Source organism: Manis javanica, chromosome 9 (assembly GCF_040802235.1).
Source record: "Manis javanica isolate MJ-LG chromosome 9, MJ_LKY, whole genome shotgun sequence".
In the NCBI taxonomy this organism is placed as follows: Eukaryota; Metazoa; Chordata; class Mammalia; order Pholidota; family Manidae; genus Manis; species Manis javanica.
Window position 1 is genome coordinate 13845276 of NC_133164.1, and position 10039 is coordinate 13855314.

General features: G+C 38.5%; 1 protein-coding gene across 1 annotated transcript in view; it reads left to right on the forward strand.

Annotated features, from left to right (window-relative positions):
* Positions 1 to 6019, forward strand: part of ABCC4 (ATP binding cassette subfamily C member 4 (PEL blood group)) — a 228747-nt gene extending 222728 nt beyond the window's left edge. Inside the window, exon 31 of the mRNA XM_073212444.1 lies at positions 1617 to 6019. Within this exon, the coding sequence (XP_073068545.1) occupies positions 1617 to 1724 (108 nt within the window). The 3' untranslated portion in view covers positions 1725 to 6019. The remainder of the gene's footprint in view (positions 1 to 1616) is intronic.
* The last annotated feature ends 4020 nt before the right edge of the window (positions 6020 to 10039 follow it).

Here is a 10039-nt window from a genome sequence, read left to right on the forward strand (position 1 = left end):
CTACTAATAACATTTTTTCATAAAAATTACATAAAATTGCAAAGAAGGAACTGTTTTATTTTGATTTCTCTGTTAAGCAGAAGAAAATGAAATGTATTTTCATGTGTCCTTTTGACTATTTTTAGTTTCACCAAGAAATAGCTTTTTTGGAGTACATAAGTATGTACCCACACAAAATAAAGCCTAGCTTTAAAAATGTAAGGATATGGGAGGGGATGGATATGAAATTACCCCCATAAAAAGTCTATTTTTCAAATACTTTCATTTGGAAATAGCCCTAGATTTCACCCAGTGAGGTCCAAGTGTTCATGGAGAAGTTCTTATTTTTCTCCTTAAGTGACATTTTAATATATAGTATTTCTTGTGTAATGATCTTTTTGTAGTAGTATTTCCTGTGTAATGATGCTACTCATGTGTAGTAAAGTAAGGAGTTTATAAGCATGAGAAAAGGAAAGTACACTTAATACAAAGGTAGGTGTCCTGCACCTTTCTTTTTTGTGTATGAAGTCCATTGTCTCCCATGATAACTTAGTTGACAGCACCCACAGATATATTTGGAGCTAGGTTTTGTAAAAATAGATTCAGAATCGTTATGACTGAGAGACCCAGCTCATGACATGTGTCAGCTTCAGATAGGTGGTACATTTTCTGTTTTAAAGACTCAAACAAAACTTCTCAGATTCTTCTTTGGGGAAAAAAAAAAATTGCATTCGAAGTCCTTTTTCACCCAAACACATTTTGAGATAAGAGCTCACAAGTCTTGACATTATTTCATTTTGTTATGTGCATCTGTCAAGGAACCGAGATATGATACAGCTACTAAAAACTGATGATTGTGGAACAGAGAAACTTGACAGCATTTCATTTCCTTTATGCTCTGATTATACATTTATCAGAAAACCTGTATCTCTTCTAGTTCAGCTAGAAATTGGTAGAATTCAAGAACTCAAAGGCTTGGCAAAGAACCATCCTATTATTTGGTATCATCTTACATTTTAGAGAAGTTGCTTGGTTGAGTCATTGTTAAAGCTTTCGCTTCTCTTTTCATTATTGTGACCCACTATCCGCAGATCACATTTCTATAGCCCCTATAACTGCTTTGCCGCACAAATTAAATGCTGGGATATTTCATACATATACGCCAGGGTTTCAATGCTTGTCAATCAGAGTTTATAAAATATACGGATTCCAACCTGATATTAACACCCAAATCTATTGTGTTCATTTTATGTGTGAAAATGAGAAACCCTCGTGCAGACCCTAGGTTTCCCGGCCCCTTTGTCATTCTGTTTTTAATTTATCTCCAGGTTTTGTGTCAGCTAAATGATTTTGCTTATCAATTTAATGTAATGATAAAACATTATCTTGAATCAGAATGATCAGAACTAAAGTGGATCTACAGGGTTTTGGCATTAAGCCCAGGCCCACTGAGAGTTTAAATGGAGCTACTTTCTCCGTAGGATGAATATGTCCCTGTTTTTTTTAATTGTGCCCCCACCAGTGATATAATTTGCCTCACAGGAAGAAGTGGGCACAGAAACGCATTGCCTTAGGGAAGAGGACTTTAAAACTTTTAAACATGTTATTTATATGCGTGCCTTTTTTCTTTTTAACAGGTGTACTTCAGAAGGAATTACCCAGATTTTACTCAGAATGGCCATGTGGTTTTGAATGCTTCCAATGGACAGCCTTCAACCTTAACCATTTTTGAGACAGCACTGTGATTCTACCACAATGTTAAATCTATTCCAAAGGCATTTTTGCAACAGTTTGTGTATTGCATAAACTATATTCTCCTTTTTTTCATACCAACAAAAAGAGGTTACTTTATTTGGATTTTTTCCTCCAGCGTCACTCATTGATTTCAACCTCTAACAAAATGATTTATTATTTTTGTCACATAATATTTTGTTTCTTATCCAAATCAGAGGTGCAGGCCACCAATAAAAGCTGTCTACCAGATTTTGTGCCTTCAGAGACTCCAGAGCCAAAACTCGTTTTCTAAGGTTTAAGACAAAGTTGTCATAGTTTTTTTTTTTTACTGCCTCCAGAATTACCTATTACTCTCCAGTTATATCAGGGACTGTATTTTCTCAGACTATGTGAAGTTGCCATTTTGTCTCACCCCTTTTCTTTTACATAACTAGGATCCATTATTCCCCCTGGCCTCTGGTTAAAGTAGTAACAGATAAAACGAATAGGAAAACCAAAAGATATACTTTACTTTAAGTGACATTATAGTAGTGAGAGTCTACACCTCATGCCTCCCTCCCCTGAAAAAAGGATATATGTTTAAAATATAGAAGGACACTGTTTCATTATATGTTCTAAAAGAAGAGGAGAAAATAGTGCTTTTTCCTCAAAATAGGAGCCCGTAGAGGTGATTTGATAATGAAGGACACAAGTGTGATCATTGATTGTCTTTCATATTTGCATGACTCCACCCTGGTAACCATTACAGTTTTAGTCTGAGCATGGTGATATTTTCAAAAAAAGACCAAACCGTGAACTGTAAGTCCTGAGTTTGTAGTAAGCAGTCATGTTTGGGTTTCTGCTTTATGGACACCTAACCCTCTGTTGACTATAAACCTTTTGGTTTAGACTTTATTGAAATCCCTTCTAAATTGTATGCATAGGCTCCCTGACTTGGTGAGGGAAACCTGAATATCATTGCAAACACTGACCGTCATTTTGCCGTACATTCTCAAGATGCACCCAGAGGTCCACTTTTATGAACCTGTCCAGGTTATTTTACTTCTGATCCATAATAGCAGTTTGTTCACATCTTTCTGATTAGTGAATCAAACCATCATACTTCCTAGGACCTGCTGTAGTTTATTTGAACTATGAGCCTTTAGTTTTTCTTGATGGTGGTGGTGGTTATGTTGAGCTAAAGTTATGAAAGGCTTTACTGTCATAGTTTCAAGTGGACTCTCATGACCTCTTAGAATAAGGTGTAACCACCCTCAAATTTTATACCTTCATACAGCAGGTTTTTGGACTCTTCAATAGAAAGAAACCGATGTTTTATAGAATCAAGCCTTAAAAAGTACATGTACAGCAAACTACCAAAGTACATTGACTGTAGTAGCTATTCAGCTCTTTGTACTTAGAAATAATATGGTTAATGTTTAGTTCAGTAAACCAGTAAGTTATTTAATAGTCATGATTAATATTTCTGGACCCAGAAATGATAACGATTATAATACTGAGGGTTGCTAAAACAGTAGAAATATTTGAAATATGTATGTGTTTAGTTGGTCTTAAGAGGTTAAGGCAGTTAAAAAAAGTTTCTATTTTATTTGTTTTAATGTCACCATAGAATTCCTTAATGAAACAAAATCCAATTGAAATAAATAGCAGTTTTCATCTTCACTCAGAGATCTGTATTTTTGTTCCAGGAGGGATTATTGACTCATGTTCCTTGCTGCTGAACTATCGAGTTTTCCTTAAAATTAAATAAAACAAAGAAACACGACTTCTGTTACCGACTTGTCCTCTTGGCTAATTAAGTGTCCCAAATATTCTAAGCAGAGAGATAGCTGCCCATCTTGCAGAAAGGAGAGAGTATGAGTTTATGTCCTGGGTTTGAGCAAGTAGTAAATTGTTGAGTTTTTGTTTTTGAAAGGTGACATTGTCTAAACTGCTCTAAATATCTATTGCTACTACATTTAATACACTTAGAACATTGGTTCTCAAAGTGTGGTCCCTGGACCAGCAGCCTCAGCATCATCTGGGAGCCTGTTAGAAATGCAGATTCTTGCATCTCACCCCATACCTACTAAATTGGAATCTCTGGCAGTGGGGACCAGTAATCTGTGTCTTAACAAGTCCTAAGGGTGGTTCTGATGCAGACTGAAGTCTGAGAACCAATACAGTAGAGCATAAAGAACACCTAAAACTCATTAAGAAAAAAAGAAAAAGCCCCAATTAGAGAAACGGGCAAGAGAGCTGAATAGGCACTCCACAAAGAGTATATCCAAATGGCCAATAACTGGAAAGTGCTCACTCTACCAGGGAAATGCAAATTAAAACCACAGCAAGATACCACTAACCACCCACCAGAAGGGCTAAACTTAAGACAGAATTTCCATCGAGTGCCAGTGGAGCAGTGGGAACTCTCATGCACTACTGTGTGTATAAAAAAATACATATTGACAGAACAACTTTGGAAAACAGCCTGACAGCGTTTGCTCAAACTGCACACCCTGTGGTCCATGAATTTACTCCAAACATGTGCAGATGTGCTCCACGAGATGTATTCAAGGATGTTCTTAGGATCAGAACTCCTAATGAGCACAAACTGGAACAGTCCCAGTGCTCATCAACAGCAGAAGGAAAAGGCACTGTGATGTGAGGGAACACTCCATTGCAATCATAGCGACTAACCCACATCAGTACAGGGAAACCTCACAAGCTTAATAAGCCTGGACCCAAATAGTGTTTATGTGAGTCCATATTTACAAAGTTCAAACATAGTTACGGCTAAGCTACCGTGTTCAAAGGCAGAACAGTGCTTTGCTTCGGGGAGGTGCAGGTGTTCGTAATTGAGAAATAAGAAGGGAGCCTCTAGGATGCTTAAAATGTGTCCTTCCCCACCCCCCGCTGAGAGATGGTTAGATTAATATTGGGCTCTTCCTCTGTTTTCTGTTGCATGTTACACTTCACAGTTGAGTTAACTGAAAAAGAGTTCTCAGCCTTGTTTTTCTTTTAGAATCTCATTGAGATTCAGTGGCTTAGTCAATTAAAAGTGACTAATCTGCATCTGGGAAATTATTTCTGCTGATTTCTTAAAATATGAGGCTGTTTAAAGGTTGTCTTGTGGCCCTAAGCAAATGGCCTCATTTGAATATCTTGGTACATGAGAGGTCAAGGTCTGTATTTTCTCTAGCCAGTTAATTAAATAAATCCCACTTCCTCAATCCAGTTGCAAAGGAAATAAAAATATAAGGATCTATAAGATTTTTCTGGGTTTTTATTTTAAACCACTTAAGAGAGATGATTGACATACAAAAAGCTGTACCTATTTAATGTGCACAAATTGATGAGTTTGGAGATAAGCATCCTCTCATGAAACTATCACCATATCTATGCCATAAACTTACCAATCACTTCCAAAAGCTTCCCAACACCATAAATGATTGGTGTCTTAACTTGTGAAGATACTATATAAGGCACTTCAATGTGGCAGCGACTTAGGCTTTTTAAGTATTGTGACAATTTGGTGAGTTAATTCTTAACTTATCAGTTGATCAGATTGTCTCTGTAAACTGCTGCTGAAAATCTGTTTTTCTTTCAGAGGGTTTGATTGGAGAAATTCGAAGCCTCTCTTCTCAAACTGAGTATTTTGTTTCATAGCTAATTCTGAAAAGTTTATTGTTCAGAATCTTATGTCCTGACATGTGTTAGATTTAGCACCTCAATGTGTAAGTCATTTCCACACCTGATTCTGTTTAGGAGTGTTTCTGAGATACATCTTTATCTAGGAAACCATGACATTCTGGACATCAATTCTCAAGAAAAAAGCTTCTGTAGTTCAGGGAATGAATGGACTTACATTTGATGAAAAGGAAAGAAATCTTTCACTTGGAATGAAGAAAACCAAGTTCAAATGAAGACAATACAGAAATCCTAAAAGCCATAATTATGGTCAGTCCAGCTTAGCCACCAAATAACCTAATTCTCAAAAGTTTCTTGAAAATCGTGTGTGTGTCACTAACAGGAAATTTCGTTTAACTCCATAAAGTTAGGGACTACATCATTACACAAGTACTAGTCGAAAAATAGTTAATAGGTTTCCTCAAGAATTGCAGTAAATACATGATCTGCTCTCCATACAGTGTGATATATGCATTTTGGGGGGCCGTGTTGATCCTTATCAAATTGAGGATTTTAAACCACAGGCTAATCACATTCACATACAGAGTTCTTGTTTCCACCATTTTGTATTTTGGGTTTGAGGAAAATGTTTTAGTATACATGTAACCAATAATTTTCAAATAAAAATCCTTCCCAAGTACTGGAATCTTCTTTGATAATGTGTTGCATTTTGGTTCTTGGGGATACAGAGTCTGAGATGGAGTTTAGTGTTCAGAATGTTTATTAGGGGGTGTTCTTGGGACCCACACTTGTGGAATCGAGGTAAGAAGCAGGATATGACAGAGGGGAAAATGAAGCTGGAATACTGGTCATGGGACCTCAGCTGACCCCATGTTGCCCTGAAGCAAAGATGCCCTCCAGGGTATTCCGGCCATGGGCCAATGGCCAGGTGTTTATGCCTCTACCCTGACCGGTCATTGCGCCGGTCAGGCTGGTGGTTGAGAGCTGCCCCCCAACCGCACTTGCAACAGCTGAAGCAACAAGCCCTTGAAGGGGGATCCGGGCAGAACACCGCGCCCGCCATGGTAGTGTCGCAGCTCCACAGTAGATAATTAGGGTGTAGTGTGTCAGAAAAGTTGATGATTGATGTTTAAGTCAGAATGACAGACTGTCCTCAATAACCTGTGTTCTAAATAGAGGAGAAAGTCCATGTGGGAGTGGTAGCCTCACTTTCTGGGCTCAGCCCAGTTTTCCTCTCTTCTAGGAAGTCATCTTAGATCAGCCTTCACCCGAGGGAACTACTATGTATTTCTATAATACCCTGAGCACCCCTCATTGCTTAAACTGAACCTTACTTGGTTTACTGTCCTATTGTTGCTATCTTGAAATACTTAATTTTTAAACAAAGGACCTGCTTTTTCCATTTTGCATTGGGCCTTATGAATTATGTAGTCTGCCCTAATTATAAGTATCAAACAGTGGTCTGTTTCCTCACTAAACTATGAGTTTCTAAAGACTGGAACTGTGCCCTAGTCATTGTTTAATTACATCTTTTAGCACAGTGCCACATAGCAGGTGCTCAATAAATGTTTGCTGAATGAATAATGACTGAGAACAAATCTTCTAAACATTATGATTTTGAAGTTTTAAGAGGTAGCCTGGAATTACAGGAAGCCCTGGTTTCAGAGTCTATCACACGTCTGTGTGTCAGTTCTGTCTCTACCACTTGCTTAGCAACATGGGTGATCCAAGAATTATTGTCCAAAGTGGGACCCTTGAGAGTGAAAGGAAAGTGCTAACCAGACAAGGTTCCAGGGCAATAAACTGGCTCCTTCCTTGACAAAACAGGAGGTGGTCACCCTGTAGCCATAGAGCCTTAGTAACATGCTTGTTTAAGTATCTTAACCTCTCTGAACCTCAGCGTCTTCATGTGTAAAATGGATACAGTTCCTGCTCTTGCTCAGTGGCTTCGGTTGGGATGATTGGTGGACCAAGAGAACCCAAAAAACAATGGACGAATCATTGGCCTGGGACAGGAAAAAGGCCCTGGGCTCCACCAAGAGAAGAGAGGAGTATGGGTGAAAGTAGGGGGTTAGACTGTAGACAGGATATTTGAGGAGGTCCTCATCTGATGGCCAACACCAAACTGTTCTTACTTCCTGTGTAGTTAAAATGAAACAAGTACCTGGGGAGGAGCACGAGCTCTGGGGTCCGTCTTCCTGGTTCAGATACTGGCTCCTCTGCACGTTAGCTGTCTGGGTTTGAATATGAATTCTACTGTCTGCTAACTGCGGGTGTTTATAGTTGGGAAGCCCACTATGCTTCAGTTTCTTTGTAAAATTGAGATAGGCAAAATACTTTTCTCAGAGGGCTGTTGCAAAGATTAAATATTACAGTGATACATTAGATGGTATGTGGACGAGTGCCAGTCTATGAACTGTTTGTAATTAGGCATGTCCAGAAAGCCAGAAACTTCTTAGCCATTTGACAATGCCATGATCTCCAAACTCAGGGTTGTTGGAATTTTGTTGGACGGGCTAGAGACCAATTTGAATGTTGAATTTGGTGGGGCACATGTAGCCTGAGCTGCACACCAGCCATGTGCAGTGGAATCATTTATTGGCTTGTGATGGACTGAAATTTTAAATAAAGCTGATTCTTGTTGCCAGACAGTGCTGCTTTGGAGCAATGCTGAATGATGTGGTTAGCACTCAGTAAATACTAGCCTCTTTATTAATTGTTACCATATCAGGCAAAACTTATTCCATGATATTTATGCTTAAAATTAGACCACATAGGCTCTCTAAAAGCTCTGCTGTACATTTGATGATATTTAACAGCGTTAGAAAGTCAAAAATGATTGAACCCCTGCTCAAGGTTACAGTTTTTTTCTTACGTCTAAAAAGGTATTTACAAACAACCATACTGTGCATATCTTTACACCCACTGTATTCTTGAATCTACAGCATGGTCTTGGAGAAAGGTACAGCAGAGCACTTTAAAAACCCTTTGGAGAACATAAGGTTTTTATGTGTAAGCTGTTGATTTTCTTCTAAAAGACAGAAAGAATATGGATTAACTGAGCTTTTTGCTTTTTAAACTTAATGTTCTGAGAAAAATAACCCAATTTTTTCAAAAACTAAACCAGTAGTGTGTTGAAAAGCTGAGAGAAATGTACATTTATTTGAACTTAGAACTTAAAAATAACGTTAATAAAAGAAATAGCATGCCTCGGCCCTGTAAGACCGCCATCTATATTCCAGACCCATCTAATTTGCCTTGGCGTCAACACTGGGCTTGTATGATTTTTCAAGAAGAACCAAGATCAAGACTTAGGTACACTAGGAATGTTTTACAGAAAGCTTACATTGGATGATTCTGACTCAATTCAGTCTTAAACACAGCAACCATGCCCATAAAACTAGCCAACTTGCAATTATCCATTCCAATAGGTGGCAGCTTTAGGTATTTCAAAACAGTGCTTGATTCAAAGGTTAATCATATTTAATTTTGGAGGGCATTACATGAAAAATATTTTAAAATTTTGCAGACTACCTAGACAAAATTAAAATGGGTCTCCATGAGACACTTTATATCATGTTAGGAGTGTTGTAAGAAAAGAAGAGCCAACTGAGGATTGGGAATTTTAAAACTTTCCATTTTGTAACAGATTCTAAAATCCATGAGTCCATACTGAGTCTATTAAGATAAAAATCCATGAGTCTAAGCAACCTAAGTGCCCATCAGTAGATGAATGGATAAAGAAGATGTGGTACATATACACAATGGAATATTATTCAGCCATAAGAAGAAAACAAATCCCACCATGTGCAACAACATGGATGGAGCCCTCAGGGTATTATGCTCAGTGAAATAAGCCAGGTGGAGAAAGACAAGTACCAAATGATTTCATTCATCTGTGGAGCATAAGAACAAAGCAAAATCTGAAGGAACAAAACAGCAGCAGACTCACAGAACCCAAGAATGGACTGACAGTGACCAAAGGGAAGGGGACTGGGGAGGGTGGGTGGGAAGGGAGGGAGAAGGGGAATAAGGGGCTTTATGATCAGCACACATAATGTCGGGGGGGGCACAGGGAAGGCCGTATAGCACAGAGAACACAAGTTGTGACTCTATAGCATCTTACTACGCTGATGGACAGTGACTACAATGGGGTATGTGTTGGGGACTTGATAATAGGGGGAATCTAATAACCACAATGTTGCTCATGTGATTGTATATTAATGATACCAAAATTTAAAAAATCCATGAGTTTAATAAGATAGGTGGGAGAGTGCAGTAAAGTGCCAACTAATAAATGTAGAAGGATTGACAGTACCATGTTGCAGCCATTGTCATAAATAGTTCAGACAAAATTCAATATCAGCTGCTAAGTGAATCTAGGGGGAACGTTTGGTGGGCGGGGGAAGACAGGGCATTTTCATAGACTGGAAGTGTCTTCCCAGATTAATCAGTTCACAAAGAGTGAATTATCTTTTAAGTGGAAGAGTCTGGTGGGCTCCCCCTAACCTCGGGACGGCATTAACGTAACCAGTACTTGCTTCTTGATGTGTGAGGCAAGGACACATTTCTGTGGTGTTCCTGCCTCCCCCAAAAGAAAAAAAGCATGACCTAAAATCAACAGACAAACCCAAATTGGGGACATTCTACAAAATACCTGGCCTGTACTCCTTAAAAATGTCAAAAGGTTGAGGAATTG